General features: G+C 47.0%; 2 protein-coding genes across 3 annotated transcripts; one reads left to right on the top strand and one right to left on the bottom strand.

Moving 5' to 3' along the window:
- Positions 1 to 1,635: 1,635 nt before the first annotated feature.
- Positions 1,636 to 5,406, bottom strand: NIF3L1 (NGG1 interacting factor 3 like 1). 2 transcript variants are annotated; one of them, XM_056534969.1, is made up of 7 exons: positions 5,282 to 5,406; positions 3,572 to 4,036; positions 3,329 to 3,482; positions 3,133 to 3,253; positions 2,141 to 2,279; positions 1,961 to 2,044; positions 1,636 to 1,879 (listed from the first exon to the last, which is right to left on the bottom strand). In XM_056534969.1, exons 2-7 carry the CDS (start codon positions 4,020 to 4,022, stop codon positions 1,695 to 1,697), a joined length of 1,134 nt encoding a protein of 377 aa, XP_056390944.1. In that variant the 5' UTR covers positions 4,023 to 4,036; positions 5,282 to 5,406; the 3' UTR covers positions 1,636 to 1,694. The 2 variants fall into 2 exon arrangements, with proteins under 2 accessions (XP_056390944.1, XP_056390945.1); XM_056534970.1 differs by lacking the exon at positions 5,282 to 5,406 and adding an exon at positions 4,607 to 4,748.
- Positions 5,407 to 5,464: 58 nt separating this feature from the next.
- Positions 5,465 to 17,653, top strand: PPIL3 (peptidylprolyl isomerase like 3). Its single transcript, XM_056534971.1, has 6 exons — positions 5,465 to 5,609; positions 12,380 to 12,454; positions 12,753 to 12,846; positions 14,148 to 14,215; positions 14,433 to 14,551; positions 17,280 to 17,653. Exons 1-6 carry the CDS (start codon positions 5,607 to 5,609, stop codon positions 17,404 to 17,406), a joined length of 486 nt encoding a protein of 161 aa, XP_056390946.1. The 5' UTR covers positions 5,465 to 5,606; the 3' UTR covers positions 17,407 to 17,653.
- Positions 17,654 to 17,915: the final 262 nt, after the last annotated feature.

Consider the following 17,915-nt stretch of genomic DNA (forward strand, 5'->3'; position numbering starts at 1 on the left):
ACACCAGACTACCCCTCCATGTCTTTATACACCAGACTACCCCTCCATGTCTTTATACACCAGACTCCCCCTCCATGTCTTTATTGCCCAGACTCCTCCTCCATGTCTTTATGGACCAGACTCCTCCTCCACATCCTTATGGACCAGACTCCTCCTCAATATATTTATGTACCAGTCCCCACCTTATTTATAGTTCCATGCAAGAGAAAACGCAACACAATTCTTTAAGATTTTATAATGCTTCTTTAGTTATTTCTTCGTATCAAAAAATTACAAATAGAAAATATGTCAAAAAAGTAGATATTCACCCAGGTGCACCAAACTACCTGAAAACTTCTTTATATATATTTTTTGCTTTGCCATAGATTTTTGGGAAAAATTACTGATGTCATTACAAAGTACAATTGGTGGCGCAAAATAAAAAGCTCTCAAATGGGTCTATAGGTGCAAAATTGAAAGGGTTCTGATTTTTCAGACGCGCTAGACACTAGGAAAAGCTTCAGGATTCCTTCATCCCATTACGGGTTCCTTTCGGCTCATAATCCTTCCTCTCACGAAGGGGAACAGGTGAAGCTTGCGCCAATACTTTCACGACATTTCGGAGAAAGTATTCCTCCTTTTTCAAGTATCTCTACCGTGCACCCTCCACCACATTAAATAAGCAATTAATTCTAGCGAGAGTTCAACTCTAAAAACGAGAGAAATCAGATTAAAATCGTACATGCAAATTTAAATAAAACTAGGAACAGTAATGGGATGAAGGAATCCTGAAGCTTTTCCTAGTGTCTAGCGCGTCCGGTAGTTTGGTGCACCTGGGTGAATATCTACTTTTTTGACATATTTTCTATTTGTCATTTTTTTGATAAGAAGAAATTACTAGAAGCATTATAAAATCTTAAAGAATTGTGTTGTGTTTTCTCTTGCATGGAACTGTATATGATTCAGTCAGTTAGGAGTCCTCACTCAGAAACGCTTAAGACTTACCCAGTGTGAATAAGTGGCAACACATTTTTCATTTATCTCACCTTATTTATGGCCCAGACTCCCCCTCCATGTCTTTATGGACCAGACTCCTCCTAAATATATTTATGCACAAATCCCCACCTTTTTTTATGGACCAGACTCCTCCTAAATTTATTTATACACCAGTCCCCCCACCCACCTAATTTATTGACCAGACTCCTCCATATAATAATGCTCCTCCTCCATTGCTTTATGAACACTACGCCCCCTCCATATCTTTATTGACCAGACACACTAAGGGGGAGATTTATCAAAACCTGTGCAGAGGAAGAGTGGTGCAGTTGCCCATAGTGACCAATCAGATTGCTTCTTTCATTTTTAAATAGGCTTGTGAAAAATGAAAAAAGTGATCCTATTGGTTGCTATGGGCAACTGCACCACTTTTTCTCTGCACTTGTTTTGACAACTCTCCCCCTAAGTCTTTATGGACCAGGCTTCCCCTCCATACAGTGTATCAGCTGCTCCGACACGGATATAACCTCTAGGATCATAATGATGTAAACCGCGATGTGATTACATCTATAGCCCTGTTCAATTTACTGTCTGGTGTATCGATCTCTGATGACATCATTGGTGTCTGTGCAGTAGGAGGCAGACTATAATACACATATATAAGCCTGAACTGGAATAACCAGCAGCATTTATTATTATTTATTATGCCCTGCAGTTCCTCACACCACCTGCAGGGGGTCTCGGTCAGTCTGGGACACCAACACTTCCACCTTCCCTTCCAGTCTTTGTGTGATCTGGGCGGCGAGCTCCCGCAGATATCCCCGCTCAGAGTTACTGTGCTCACACAGGATAACACTCCGCCCCTCCGCCGCTGCATCCAGGACCTCGTGGTGCGACATCTCACCTACAGGACAAGAGGGGGTCATCAGCAAGAAAAGTCAATACTGACCCCACGAGGAGGGGATCCAACCCCCCCTACAGTTACCTGTCAGGTAGAGATCAGCAGGAACGCCATTCAATATGCTGGCACCAGAGCCGGCGCACACCGCCATGACACTCACAGGGGATTCTGGGAAACCACAAAAGAGGGAAGAGTAAGAAATCCTCTAGGGGGAGCTGTGTACATAATATATAGAGGGAATAAATGAAAAGGGGTCACACTCACCCAAAGTTTTCCCTCGCCCCAGGGCAAGTCGGAGGTGCTTGACACCCACGTGACTTTTGATGCGCTCCACAGCTGCTGCAATGGTTATCGGCTCCGAGAGGGTGCAGAGGCGGCCCATCCCTGTGTCCAGCAGAGGGGGCTAAAGAGACACAGATTATATGTATGTACACACTCTGTCCTGTAGAGGGGGCTAAAGAGACACACATATGTATGTACACACTCTGTCCTGCAGAGGGGGCTAAAGAGACACATATGTATGTACACACTGTCCTGTAGAGGGGGCTAAAGAGACACACAGATTATATGTATGTACACACTGTCCTGCAGAGGGAGCTAAAGAGACACACATTATATGTATGTACACACTCTGTCCTGCAGAGGGAGCTAAAGAGACACACAGATTATATGTATGTACACACTGTCCTGTAGAGGGGGCTAAAGAGACACACATATGTATGTACACACTCTGTCCTGCAGAGGGAGCTAAAGATACACATAGATTATATGCATGTACACACTCTGTCCTGCAGAGGGGGCTAAAGAGACACACGTATGTACACACTCTGTCCTGCAGAGGGGGCTAAAGAGACACACACTATATGTATGTACACACTCTGTCCTGTAGAGGGGGCTAAAGAGACACATAGATTATATGTATGTACACATTGTCCTGCAGAGGGGGCTAAAGATAAATATTTTATGTTAGTATACACTGTGTCCAGCATAGGGGGCTAAAGAGACGCTACAACAGAGACACTAGGGGAGATTTATCAAAACCTGTCCAGAGGAAAAGTTGCTGATAGCAACCAATCAGATCGCTTCTTTCATTTCTAACAAGGTCTCTGCAAAATGAAAGAAGTGATTGGTTGCTATGGGCAACTAGGTAACTTTTCCTTTGCACCGGTTTTGATAAATCTCCCCCACTGTGTCCAGCAGAGGGGGCAGTGATTATACTATGGAGGGTGTGTTCTGTTTTGTCCCAGGGGTCTTACCTTTTGCAGGGTGAGAAGCTCCGCACCACTATACGTCTCGGGATCCTCGGAGAGGATAGCCAGGGCCTGCTGTAGTGCACTGTTGGAGCAGCTGAGCCGGACCCGCACGCCTTCCTCGCCCCTGTATGATGCACAGTGTCAGGAGTATACAGCCACTCTCTGACCCCATATATATACCTGCAGGTATCAATGTTACCTGAGCGGATAGGTACGCACACTCGCCCCCTGCAGGGAGCTCACTCTGCTCAGTACAGACTCCGGGACTTCGCCCCCAAACTCCAGGATATGTCCATATCCTCTTGGGTGAGAGGTGGCGGTGGAAGCGCGGAGAGGGACAGACACACAGGCTCCTGTTCAGACAGACAATCAGGGGTTACATGGGTCTGTGTCCTCCTGATCATGTGACGCACTTTAGTTTTATTATAAATGGATGGCTCACCCAGTGCTCGCCCCAGCCAGTCGTTGACCCCGTTGGTGATGGCGTCGCAGGCGGTATGAGGGGAGTACACCGCCAGGCGCTTCTCCAGGGCCGTCACCACCAGCCGCTCCTTCCAGTGGGCGCAGGTCAGGCGCTTCAGAGCCTTGAAGATGGGCGGGTGATAGGACAGGAGCAGGTCCGCCCCCACCGCCAGCGCCTCTTGTAGGACATCCTCCGTCAGGTCATTGGTCAGCAGCATCTTACGCACCTGGTGCGGGGGGGACGGCTCCACCAAGAGACCAACATTATCCCAGCTCTCCGCCAGGGCCGGAGGGGCCAGCACGTCCAGACGGGAGACCACCGAGGCCAGGTCCATTATGTGCCGGCGGGGCCACAGGGGGCGACACTGGAGGAGGCGGGGCCACAGGGGGTGACACTGGAGGCGGGGCCACAGGGGGCGACACTGCAGCATCAAAGGGGAGGAGCCTGGAGGTGGAGTAAACAGCAGCTGACATCCATAAATGTTTTCCAAACAGTGTCTCCAGCTGTTGCAAAACTACAACTCCCAGCATGCCCAGACAGCTAAAGCCAAAACTGTTTGAAAAATATTGATCTATATGGACATCTCTAGAACCCCCAGTTGTCTAGTTTTGGTTCGTGTGAATTGTAGCCTCAGTTTCCTGTTCTTAGCTGACAGTAGTGGCATTGAGCTTGGTCTTCTGCTACTGTAGCCCATCTGCTACAAGGTTGGACGCGTTGTGTGGTCAGAGATGGTATTCTGCAGGCCTTGGGTGTAACACAGGACTGGACAACTCATCTCCCCATGTGTCACAGTTATTACTGTCCCCTCATTTCCTACATGTGTCAGTTATTACTGTCCCCCACATCCCCCTCTGTTAATACTGTCCTCTCATCTGCCCCTGTGTGTTAGTTATTAATGTCCCCTCATCTCCCCCATGTGTTAGTTATTATCTTCCCCTCATCTCCCTCGTGTGTCAGTTATTAATGTCCCCTCATCTCCCCTGTGTGTCAGTCATAAGATTCCTCTCTCCTTACCTCCACCTCCATTCCCCCCGCTGATCCCCTGTTCTGCCTTTTGAATAGAATGTCACTGCCGAGTCCACTGATTGGCTGCTGCGGTCACCTGACCTCCGCTGCTCATATAACACTGCAGCGCTGACTGCAGGCAGAACGGTTGATCAGCGTAGGAGGGACAAACCCAATTGAAGAGGGCTGACGAAATCCTGAGCACCGCCACAGAATTCTAAGTTGCCATGGAGACCTGGGATTTGCCAAGCCCTGTAGTAACCAGACTCCTACCATGTGATTGGCCAGTCAGCTATTTGTGTACAGGTGTACCTAATAGATTGGCCATTGTAAGTGTATATATATATATATATATATATATATATATACACACATACAAACTTTCAGATGCACCACAAGTCCCAGCAGACATGGAGCTGTAGTCACTACAAAGCTGTCACCCCGTATAAACCAGTGTTTCCAATCCAGTGTGCCTCCAGCTGTTGCCAAACTACAACTTCTAGCATGTCCGGACAAGCCTTTGGCTGCCTGGGCATGCTGGGAGCTGTAGTTTTGCACCTTGTTTGAACAACAGTGCTATAAAGTGTATTACTGTGACCCTAGTGTGGCTGATAATAGAGAACAATAGACTATTCACCTCCCTATAGGCTGATAACAGAGAGCACCAGCGCCCCCACTACTCACCAGCCCACAAGTCACCGCCTGCAGCCTCTGCGCGCCGCCATCTTTATACACCCGGATATACGTCACTTCCTTTCCGCCGGAAGAGATGAAGCCCGGGCATCACCGGAAGTAGTCACTATTACTCCGCTCGTGAGTAGAGGAAAAGGCGGGGCTATACCACACTGTAGCCCCTCCCCAGCACAGCTCTTAATGGCGCGACTGTCTGAAAGTCCCCGCCCCTACCATGACGTCGTCACCACCCTTAGCGGCCCCGCGCTGCTCTCCGCCATATTGGTACACCCAGCAGTAGGAGGTCGTGTGGGGGCGCTGCTGGTGTCTGGACACGATGGTGAGTCCCGGCTGTTTCCTCTTCTCTCATGTGGCTCTATTTAAAAGTATGTGCCCCCCTCCCATGTAATGATCCTGTTGTCCTGTATATTGCTGTTGTCATGGATACAATGGTGTCATGGCGCCCCTCACTACAGGGTCTGTAGGTCTTCACTGTTCATTTATGTAACGCAGTAGGATAACATAATATGTGACCTCAATGGAGGCGATCGGGAGAATACCCACTAGATTCCTCATCTCCATGGAAACAGAGGATCGGAGGCCTCTAAAACCCAACATGTGAGCCCACCCCCGACATCAACCTGGGGGACACCAAAGATGAGAAACATCATGTGACCTGAGGGACCAGGAAGACGGAGCAACATCATGTGACCTGAGGGACCAGGAAGACTGAGCAACATCATGTGACCTGAGGGACCAGGAAGACTGAGCAAAATCATGTGACCTGAGGGGCGTCTGAACAACATCATGTGACCTGAGGGACCAGGAAGACTGAGCAACATCATGTGACCTGAGGGGCGTCTGAACAACATCATGTGACCTGAGGGACCAGGAAGACTGAGCAACATCATGTGACCTGAGGGGCGTCTGAACAACATCATGTGACCTGAGGGACCAGGAAGACTGAGCAACATCATGTGACCTGAGGGGCGTCTGAACAACATCATGTGACCTGAGGGACCAGGAACACTGAGCAACATCATGTGACCTGAGGGGCGTCTGAACAACATCATGTGACCTGAGGGACCAGGAAGACTGAGCAACATCATGTGACCTGAGGGACCAGGAAGACTGAGCAACATCATGTGACCTGAGGGACCAGGAAGACTGAGCAACATCATGTGACCTGAGGAACCAGGAAGACTGAGTAACATCATGTGACCTGAGGGACCATGGAAACTGAGTAACATCATGTGACCTGAGGGACCATGGAAACTGAGCAACATCATGTGACCTGAGGCACCATGAAGACTGAGCAACATCATGTGACCTGGGGGGGACTGAGACCCAGCAACAACATGTGACCTGAAGGAACCCCTCCCACCCCTCCCCATGTAATCTCCGGTCCTCAGATGCACAGCCATTTGTGAACAGATGAGTACTCCCCAGTGTGTGTGAACACGGCCTTATTGTCCTTATACACAAGTATTACACACGATCCCATGGATTATATTCAGGCTGATCCTGTAAGAACGTTTCCCATGGGGCAGATAAAGGAGTCGACCATCGATTCTTCACCTCCATTATCGGGGGATGTCGTGTATTATCGGGGGATGTCGTGTATTATCGGGGGATGTTGTGTATTGTCGGCGGATGTCGTGTATTGTCGGGGGATGTCGTGTATTGTCGGGGGATGTCGTGTATTGTCGGGGGGATGTCGTGTATTGTCGGGGGATGTCGTGTATTATCGGGGGATGTCGTGTATTATCGGGGGATGTCGTGTATTATCGGCGGATGTCGTGTATTGTCGGGGGATGTCGTGTATTGTCGGCGGATGTCGTGTATTGTCGGCGGATGTCGTGTATTGTCGGCGGATGTCGTGTATTGTCGGCGGATGTCGTGTATTGTCGGGGGATGTCGTGTATTGTCGGGGGATGTCGTGTATTGTCGGCGGATGTCGTGTATTGTCGGCGGATGTCGTGTATTGTCGGGGGATGTCGTGTATTGTCGGCGGATGTCGCGTATTGTCGGGGGATGTCGCGTATTGTCGGCGGATGTCGCGTATTGTCGGGGGATGTCGCGTATTGTCGGGATGTCGCGTATTGTCGGCGGATGTCGCGTATTGTCGGCGGATGTCGCGTATTGTCGGCGGATGTCGCGTATTGTCGGCGGATGTCGCGTATTGTCGGCGGATGTCGCGTGTTGTCGGGGGGATGCCGTGTGTTGTCGGGGGGATGTCGTGTATTGTCGGCGGATGTCGTGTATTGTCGGGGGGATGTCGTGTGTTGTCGGGGGATGCCGTGTGTTGTCGGCGGATGCCGTGTGTTGTCGGCGGATGCCGTGTATTGTCGGCGGATGCCGTGTATTGTCGGCGGATGCCGTGTATTGTCGGCGGATGTCGTGTGTTGTCGGCGGATGTCTTGTGTTGTCGGCGGATGTCTTGTGTTGTCGGCGGATGTCTTGTGTTGTCGGCGGATGTCTTGTGTTGTCGGCGGATGTCGTGTGTTGTCGGCGGATGTCGTGTGTTGTCGGCGGATGTCGTGTGTTGTCGGCGGATGTCGTGTGTTGTCGGCGGATGTCGTGTGTTGTCGGGGGGATGTCGTGTGTTGTCGGGGGATGTCGTGTATTGTCGGCGGATGTCGTGTGTTGTCGGGGGATGTCGTGTGTTGTCGGGGGGATGTCGTGTATTGTCGGGGGGATGTCGTGTATTGTCGGGGCGGATGTCGTGTATTGTCGGGGCGGATGTCGTGTATTGTCGGCGGATGTCGTGTATTGTCGGCGGATGTCGTGTATTGTCGGGGGGGATGTCGTGTATTGTCGGGGGGGATGTCGTGTATTGTCGGCGGATGTCGTGTATTGTCGGGGGATGTCGTGTATTGTCGGGGGATGTCGTGTATTGTCGGCGGATGTCGTGTATTGTCGGCGGATGTCGTGTATTGTCGGCGGATGTAGTGTATTGTCGGGGGGGATGTCGTGTATTGTCGGCGGATGTCGTGATTTATTATAAAGATCTTTATATATCCTCACCGCCCAGAGCCCGCGGCTGTGTATATTGTTCTGTGCCCCCCTCACCCTCATATAAGGAGCTCTGTCATCCAGTCCATCGGATCAGCAGGAGTTTACGGAAGGATTAAACTACCGGATCCACAGTGGACCCCATCCAAGTCACTGGGATCTGGTGTGACCCATTTTGGGGCCATTCGACCAAAAAAAAAAAAAAATGTATGGACCCAGAACTGGGCGGAGCACAATGGCGCTGTGATTCTACCTACACGTGGATCTCTTCACACTGAGCTTCATGTTTTATTACTTTCATAAATCTGTTTGTTTCATGAATTATGTGTATGAGGTAATGAGAACATTCTAGAGAGAATATACACTATATACAGGGAGGAGAGGATACACTATATACAGGGAGGAGAGGATACACTATATACAGGGAGGAGAGGATACACTATATACAGGGAGGAAAATATACACTATATACAGGGAGGAGAGGATACACTATATACAGGGAGGAGAATATACACTATATACAGGGAGGAGAATATACACTATATACAGGGAGGAGAATATACACTATATACAGGGAGGAGAGGATACACTATATACAGGGAGGAGAGGATACACTATATACAGGGAGGAGAGGATACACTATATACAGGGAGGAAAATATACACTATATACAGGGAGGAGAGGATACACTATATACAGGGAGGAGAGGATACACTATATACAGGGAGGAGAGGATACACTATATACAGGGAGGGGAGGATACACTATATACAGGGAGGAGAGGATACACTATATACAGGGAGGAGAGGATACACTATATACAGGGAGGAAAATATACACTATATACAGGGAGGAGAATATACACTATATACAGGGAGGAGAGGATACACTATATACAGGGAGGAGAGGATACACTATATACAGGGAGGAGAGGATACACTATATACAGGGAGGAGAATATACACTATATACAGGGAGGAGAGGATACACTATATACAGGGAGGAGAATATACACTATATACAGGGAGGAGAGGATACACTATATACAGGGAGGAGAATATACACTATATACAGGGAGGAGAGGATACACTATATACAGGGAGGAGAGGATACACTATATACAGGGAGGAGAGGATACACTATATACAGGGAGGAGAGGATACACTATATACAGGGAGGAAAATATACACTATATACAGGGAGGAGAATATACACTATATACAGGGAGGAGAATATACACTATATACAGGGAGGAGAGGATACACTATATACAGGGAGGAGAATATACACTATATACAGGGAGGAGAGGATACACTATATACAGGGAGGAGAGGATACACTATATACAGGGAGGAGAGGATACACTATATACAGGGAGGAGCGGATACACTATATACAGGGAGGAGCGGATACACTATATACAGGGAGGATAATATACACTATATACAGGGAGGAGAGGATGCACTATATACATGGAGGAGAATATACACTATATACAGGGAGGAGAGGATACACTATATACAGGGAGGAGCGGATACACTATATACAGGGAGGAGCGGATACACTATATACAGGGAGGATAATATACACTATATACAGGGAGGAGAGGATGCACTATATACATGGAGGAGAATATACACTATATACAGGGAGGAGAATATACACTATATACAGGGAGGAGAGGATACACTATATACATGGAGGAGAATATACACTATATACAGGGAGGAGAGGATACACTATATACAGGGAGGAGAGGATACACTATATACAGGGAGGAGAATATACACTATATAGAGGGAGGAGAATATACACTATATAGAGGGAGGAGAATATACACTATATACAGGGAGGAGAATATACACTATATACAGGGAGGAGAGGCTACACTATATACAGGGAGGAGAGGCTACACTATATACAGGGAGGAGAGGCTACACTATATACAGGGAGGAGAGGATACACTATATAGAGGGAGGAGAATATACACTATATAGAGGGAGGAGAATATACACTATATAGAGGGAGGAGAATATACACTATATAGAGGGAGGAGAATATACACTATATACAGGGAGGAGAATATACACTATATACAGGGAGGAGAATATACACTATATACAGGGAGGAGAGGATACACTATATACAGGGAGGAGAGTATACACTATATACAGGGAGGAGAATATACACTATATACAGGGAGGAGAGGATACACTATATACAGGGAGGAGAGGATACACTATATACAGGGAGGAGAGTATACACTATATACAGGGAGGAGAATATACACTATATACAGGGAGGAGAGGATACACTATATACAGGGAGGAGAGTATACACTATATACAGGGAGGAGAATATACACTATATACAGGGAGGAGAATATACACTATATACAGGGAGGAGAGGATACACTATATACAGGGAGGAGAGGATACACTATATACAGGGAGGAGAGGATACACTATATACAGGGAGGAGAGGATACACTATATACAGGGAGGAGAATATACACTATATACAGGGAGGAGAGGATACACTATATACAGGGAGGAGCGGATACACTATATACAGGGAGGAGCGGATACACTATATACAGGGAGGGGAGGATAAACTATATACAGGGAGGAGAATATACACTATATAGAGGGAGGAGAATATACACTATATACAGGGAGGAGAGGATACACTATATACAGGGAGGAGAGGATACACTATATACAGGGAGGAGAGGATACACTATATACAGGGAGGAGAGGATACACTATATACAGGGAGGAGAGGATACACTATATACAGGGAGGAAAATATACACTATATACAGGGAGGAGAGGATACACTATATACAGGGAGGAGAGGATACACTATATACAGGGAGGAGAGGATACACTATATACAGGGAGGAGAATATACACTATATACAGGGAGGAGAATATACACTATATACAGGGAGGAGAATATACACTATATACAGGGAGGAGAGGATACACTATATACAGGGAGGAAAATATACACTATATAGAGGGAGGAGAGGATACACTATATACAGGGAGGAGAGGATACACTATATACAGGGAGGAGAGGATACACTATATACAGGGAGGAGAGGATACACTATATACAGGGAGGAGAGGATACACTATATACAGGGAGGAGAATATACACTATATAGAGGGAGGCGAATATACCCTATATACAGGGAGGAGAGGATACACTATATACATGGAGGAGAGGATACACTATATACAGGGAGGAGAGGATACACTATATACAGGGAGGAGCGGATACACTATATACAGGGAGGAGCGGATACACTATATACAGGGAGGAGCGGATACACTATATACAGGGAGGATAATATACACTATATACAGGGAGGAGAGGATACACTATACAGAGAGGAGAGGATACACTATATACATGGAGGAGAATATACACTATATACAGGGAGGAGCGGATACACTATATACAGGGAGGAGAATATACACTATATACAGGGAGGAGAATATACACTATATACAGGGAGGAGGATATACACTATATACAGGGAGGAGAGGATACACTATATACAGGGAGGAGAAGATACACTATATACAGGGAAGAGAGGATACACTATATACAGGGAAGAGAGGATACACTATATACAGGGAGGGGAGGAGAGGATACACTATATACAGGGAGGAGAGGATACACTATATACAGGGAGGGGAGGAGAGGATACACTATATACAGGGAGGGGAGGAGAGGATACACTATATACAGGGAGGAGAGGATACACTATATACAGGGAGGAGCGGAGCGGATACACTATATACAGGGAGGGGAGGATACACTATATACAGGGAGGGGAGGATACACTATATACAGGGAGGAGAGGATACACTATATACAGGGAGGGGAGGAGAGGATACACTATATACAGGGAGGAGAGGATACACTATATACAGGGAGGGGAGGAGAGGATACACTATATACAGGGAGGAGAGGATACACTATATACAGGGAGGGGAGGAGAGGATACACTATATACAGGGAGGAGAGGATACACTGTATATAGACGAGATCCCTGTTCTGACACAATTTTCCTTATTTCAGGCGGTGACGCTTCACACAGATTTGGGCGACATAAAGATTGAGGTGTTCTGTGAGCGAGCCCCGAAGGCCAGCGAGGTGAGTGACCTGGCGATAATCGGGGGGGGGGGGGATCAGCCACGACCACAGAGGGGAGGAGGGGAACTCCTTATAAGACCACCAGACCCTTGGATGATGATCTGAGAGACGGTATATAAAGAGACGTAGATCTGATCTATACAGATTGGATGACATGTGACCTCCTGACTAGATAATGTAGCTCCGCCCCCTGCGTTGCCTTCCCTGTCCGTAGTCCTCATCTGAGCTCGGAGTTACCTGGGAGGACTGGTCCCATTGTGTCTCCATTACTGACGTGACGTTTCCATCGTATCTACAGAATTTCTTGGCCCTGTGCGCCAGTAACTACTACAATGGCTGCCTCTTCCACCGCAACATCAAAGGCTTCATGGTCCAGACCGGGGACCCAACCGGTAAGGGCGGCCGCTGCTCCTCTGTATCTCTGTACATTCTCAAGTGTTCAGCCGCTTATCCTCCTGCTCCTCTGTATCTCTATGTTCTCATGTGTTTAGCCGCTTATCCTCCTGCTCCTCTACATTGTAGATCTGTGTGTTCTCATGTGTTTAGCCGCTTATCCTCCTGCTCCTCTACATTGTAGATCTGTGTGTTCTCATGTGTTCAGCCGCTTATCCTCCTGCTCCTCTACATTGTAGATCTGTGTGTTCTCATGTGTTTAGCCGCTTATCCTCCTGCTCCTCTACATTGTATATCTGTGTTCAGCCGCTTATCCTCCTGCTCCTCTACATTGTATCTCTGTGTGTTCTCATGTATTCAGCCGCTTATCCTCCTGCTCCTCTACATTGTATATCTGTGTGTTCTCATGTGTTTAGCCGCTTATCCTCCTGCTCCTCTACATTGTATATCTGTGTTCAGCCGCTTATCCTCCTGCTCCTCTACATTGTATCTCTTTGTGTTCTCATGTGTTCAGCCACTTATCCTCCTGCTCCTCTACATTGTATATCTGTGTTCTCATGTGTTTAGCCGCTTATCCTTCTGCTGCTCTACATTGTATATCTGTGTGTTCTCATGTGTTTAGCCGCTTATCCTCCTGCTCCTCTACATTGTATCTCTGTGTTCTCATGTGTTTAGCCGCTTATCCTTCTGCTGCTCTACATTGTATATCTGTGTGTTCTCATGTGTTTAGCCGCTTATCCTCCTGCTCCTCTGTATCTCTATGTTCTCATGTGTTCAGCCGCTTATCCTCCTGCTCCTCTACATTGTATATCTGTGTGTTCTCATGTGTTTAGCCGCTTATCCTCCTGCTCCTCTACATTGTATCTCTGTGTGTTCTCATGTGTTTAGCCGCTTATCCTCCTGCTCCTCTACATTGTAGATCTGTGTGTTCTCATGTGTTTAGCCGCTTATCCTCCTGCTCCTCTACATTGTATCTCTGTGTGTTCTCATGTGTTTAGCCGCTTATCCTCCTGCTCCTCTACATTGTATCTCTGTGTGTTCTCATGTGTTTAGCCGCTTATCCTCCTGCTCCTCTACATTGTATCTCTGTGTGTTCTCATGTGTTTAGCCGCTTATCCTCCTGCTCCTCTACATTGTATCTCTGTGTGTTCTCATGTGTTTAGCCGCTTATCCTTCTGCTGCTCTACATTGTTTCTCTGTGTGTTCTCATGTGTTTAGCCGCTTATCCTTCTGCTGCTCTATTGTATCTCTATACATTCTCATGCTTTCAGCCGCTTATCCTGACACTTATCATCCTCAGGGACGGGGAAAGGTGGACAGAGCATCTGGGGACGCAAATTTGAGGACGAGTTCAGTGAATTCTTGAAGGTAAGTTGGATGTTTGTGGCGCTGAATCTCTTGACCGTCCAAATTATTACAGAACTTACCTGCAACGTTTACGAGGCTCCTCCCCCTATAGACGCTGAGGACGTATTATAGATCACATGTCCCGGGATACGGAGCATCAGACTTACTATATCATAAAATTGTTATACGTTCCGGATGATTACGTTACATATAACCCCGCTCACCGTCTTCCCTCCAGCACAGCGTGCGCGGCATCGTCTCCATGGCGAATAGCGGCCCCAATACCAACGCCTCTCAGTTTTTCATCACATACGGCAAGCAGCCTCACCTGGACATGAAGTACACGCTGTTCGGAAAGTAAGTGATGGGGGTACTGCTGATTATGTGCAACCTAGAAATATATAGTGGAAGGAATAGGGGCCCCAGAGGCACAGAGTGTTTCAGGCAATGAGTGTGCTGATCCTATAGGAGACACTGAGCACTTAGGGGATGTTAGGACTGGACTGTATGTGACGGGCAGCATTATGAGGACGGGACTGTATGTGACGGGCAGCATTATGAGGACGGGACTGTATGTGACGGGCAGCATTATAAGGACTGGACTATATGTGACGGGCAGCATTATGAGGACGGGACTGTATGTGACGGGCAGCATTATGAGGACGGACTGTATGTGACGGGCAGCATTATAAGGACTGGACTATATGTGATGGGCAGCATTATAAGGACTGGACTGTATGTGACGGGCAGCATTATAAGGACTGGACTGTATGTGACGGGCAGCATTATAAGGACTGGACTGTATGTGACGGGCAGCATTATTAGGACTGGACTGTATGTGACGGGCAGCATTATAAGGACTGGACTGTATGTGACGCGCAGCATTATGAGGACAGGCCTGTATGTGACGCGCAGCATTATGAGGACAGGCCTGTATGTGACGGGCAGCATTATGAGGACGGGACTGTATGTGACGGGCAGCATTATGAGGACGGGACTGTATGTGACGGGCAGCATTATGAGGACGGGACTGTATGTGACGGGCAGCATTATGAGGATGGGACTGTATGTGACGGGCAGCATTATGAGGACGGGACTGTATGTGACGGGCAGCATTATGAGGAGAGGAGGGCATACAGACAAGTGGGAGGTCACAGGCTGAGAGTTACATAGAGCAGTGTTTTCCAAACAGTGCATCTCCAGCTGTTTCAAAACTACAACTTTCAGGGCATGCCGGAGCTGGCATGCAGCATTTGGGAAAATTACCTTATTTCCCAAGAACATTAAATAAAACGTAACTTGTATTGTGGTATTTAAGATGTAACAGATGATCTGTATGTAGTAGTGCAATGAAAAGTAACTTCTCCTCAAGCCAAAAGATAGGGTATAAGTTATAGATCGAGGGGGATCCGACTGCTGGGACCCACCGCAATCTCCTAAACGGGGCCCCGGCAGTCTGCCGTAAGCCACCATTCCAACCCCTGCAGGAAGCCATGGCCCGACATACCCCCTCCATGTACCTCTATGGGATACATTGAGGGGGGGGGGGGGGGGTCGGCACGCCCCCTTCCAGCAGACTGCCGGGGCTTTATTCAGGAGATCGCGGGGGGGGTCCAAGTGGTCAGACCCCCACGATATATAACTTATCCCCTATCCTTCAGATAACTTATCCCCTATCTTTCACTACAGAACTCCGTAATGGCTCCAAAAACTTCCCTAAGGAACTAAAAAGTGTAAAAAAAAAAATATATAAAAAAATAAAAAATAAAATATGTGTGTGTGTGTGTGTGTATATATATATATGTGTGTGTATATATATATATATATATATATATATATATATATATATATATATATATATACATATACATACACACATATACATTTAACCGCTTAAAGGGGTACTCCGGAAGGAAAAAAAAAACATTTTTTCAAATCAACAGCTACCAGAAAGTTATACAGATTTGTAAATTACTTCTATATAAAAATCTTAACCCTTCCAGTACTTATCAGCTGCTGTATGCTCCACATGAAGTTGGATAGTTCTTTCCAGTCTGACCACAGTGCTCTCTGCTGACACCTCTGTCCAGAGCAGGAGAGGTTTGCTATGGGGATTTGCTCCTGTTCTGGACAGTTCCTGACATGGACAGAGGTGGCAGCAAGAAGCTGTTTGTTTTATTTATATTTTGATATTTATTATATTTAATATTTATTTACGTCATTGGTCAGGCATTAAACGAGCCCTCATATCGGCCTGTAGATGGAGATCAGAAAGAGTTTTTTTGTAATTTAAAAAGGTGAAGAGGGTAAAAATGAAAACTAAAAAATAAAGATTTGCTGCATCACTAAGAGGTTAATAAACCTCGCTATTTTGTGTCCTCTTTTTCACAATAAAATTTTAATTTGATTTAATTTTGTTGGGAAACAAGGTCTATTTTTTTCCCCCTCTCGAAAATAAAAAACAAATTCCATTTGTATGTAGGACAAGGGCAGTAAAGTTAGTCTAGTTACGAATATACATGACTTACCTGTGCCTGGTGGCTGGTATCATATTTCTCTCTTTTTCCCGGAAGTTTATTTTCTGCAGCCTACAAAATGAGTGTTGTCTCGGACCTTTCCCAGCTTGCTGCGCGGCCCGAGACAACACATCACAGGTCGGGTTAAAAGGGGGCTTGGCTGCTGTTGTGTGTGAAGCCGACCCCCTGATGAGGTTACTGGCGCACATGTGCGTGCATTCATCACACAGATCCACATCTTGTGTGTCAGGTGATGTCAGGCAAGTCATGTGATCAAAAGGAGCATAGCTGTGCTAAAGTGGGTGGGGTGGTTGGTGTGCGGGAGGGATAGAAGTCACCTCCCACCTTGAAATAAAGGATCCTAGGGGTTGTAGTCTCAAGGAGGCCACAGAAACAGGAAGTAGCCAGTTCCAGAAAACAAGCCAGCAGCGTGATGGGGGGGCACAGGCCACGACCATTCGTCACCAACACAAGCACAGATCCTTGGTAAGCATATCCATTACTGTATGGCCCGCAGTATTTCAGATGTTGTTGTTGTTGCATGGAGTGATTTCCTGTGTGTTTCGCAGAGTCATCGATGGTCTGGACACATTGGACGAACTGGAGAAACTTCCCGTCCACGAGAAATCCTTCCGGCCCCTAACAGAAGTGCGAATCAAAGATGTCACAATCCACGCCAACCCCTTTGCCCTCTGACCTATACAGCTTCAGCGTAGATGTTCTGGCATCTCTGTTCTACCCGCCATTCATCTGTATCAGATGTGGACAGAGTTTTTTGGGGGTCTCGGGCTCTTGAACATGCTCAGTGGGTTCTGCGATACGTCCAGTACTGTATGGTCTTCTCCATCAAGACATCAGCTGCATTTTGGGTTTTAGTTATTGGAATATTTTTTATGAATATTTTTTGTTAAAAAATTAAATAAATTGGATTTTCTTATATAAAGTTTCATTCTGATTTTATATAGATGTTTAAGTTTCTATCGTCGTGTTGTCCTCACAGTCCTGCTGGTGGAACGTATATCCATCAGGTAAAGGTCTATGGCTGAAGCTTCTCGCCATGCAGATGGGATTTAGTGAGATGCTTAAAACTGGCTCAACAGATGTTTCTAAACTACAACTCCAAGCCTGCCCGGACAGCTGTTAGCTGTTCGGGCATGCTGGGAGCTGTCGTTTTGCAGTATCTGGAGGGCCACAGTTTAGAGACC

Source organism: Hyla sarda, chromosome 8 (assembly GCF_029499605.1).
Source record: "Hyla sarda isolate aHylSar1 chromosome 8, aHylSar1.hap1, whole genome shotgun sequence".
Classification (NCBI taxonomy): domain Eukaryota; kingdom Metazoa; phylum Chordata; class Amphibia; order Anura; family Hylidae; genus Hyla; species Hyla sarda.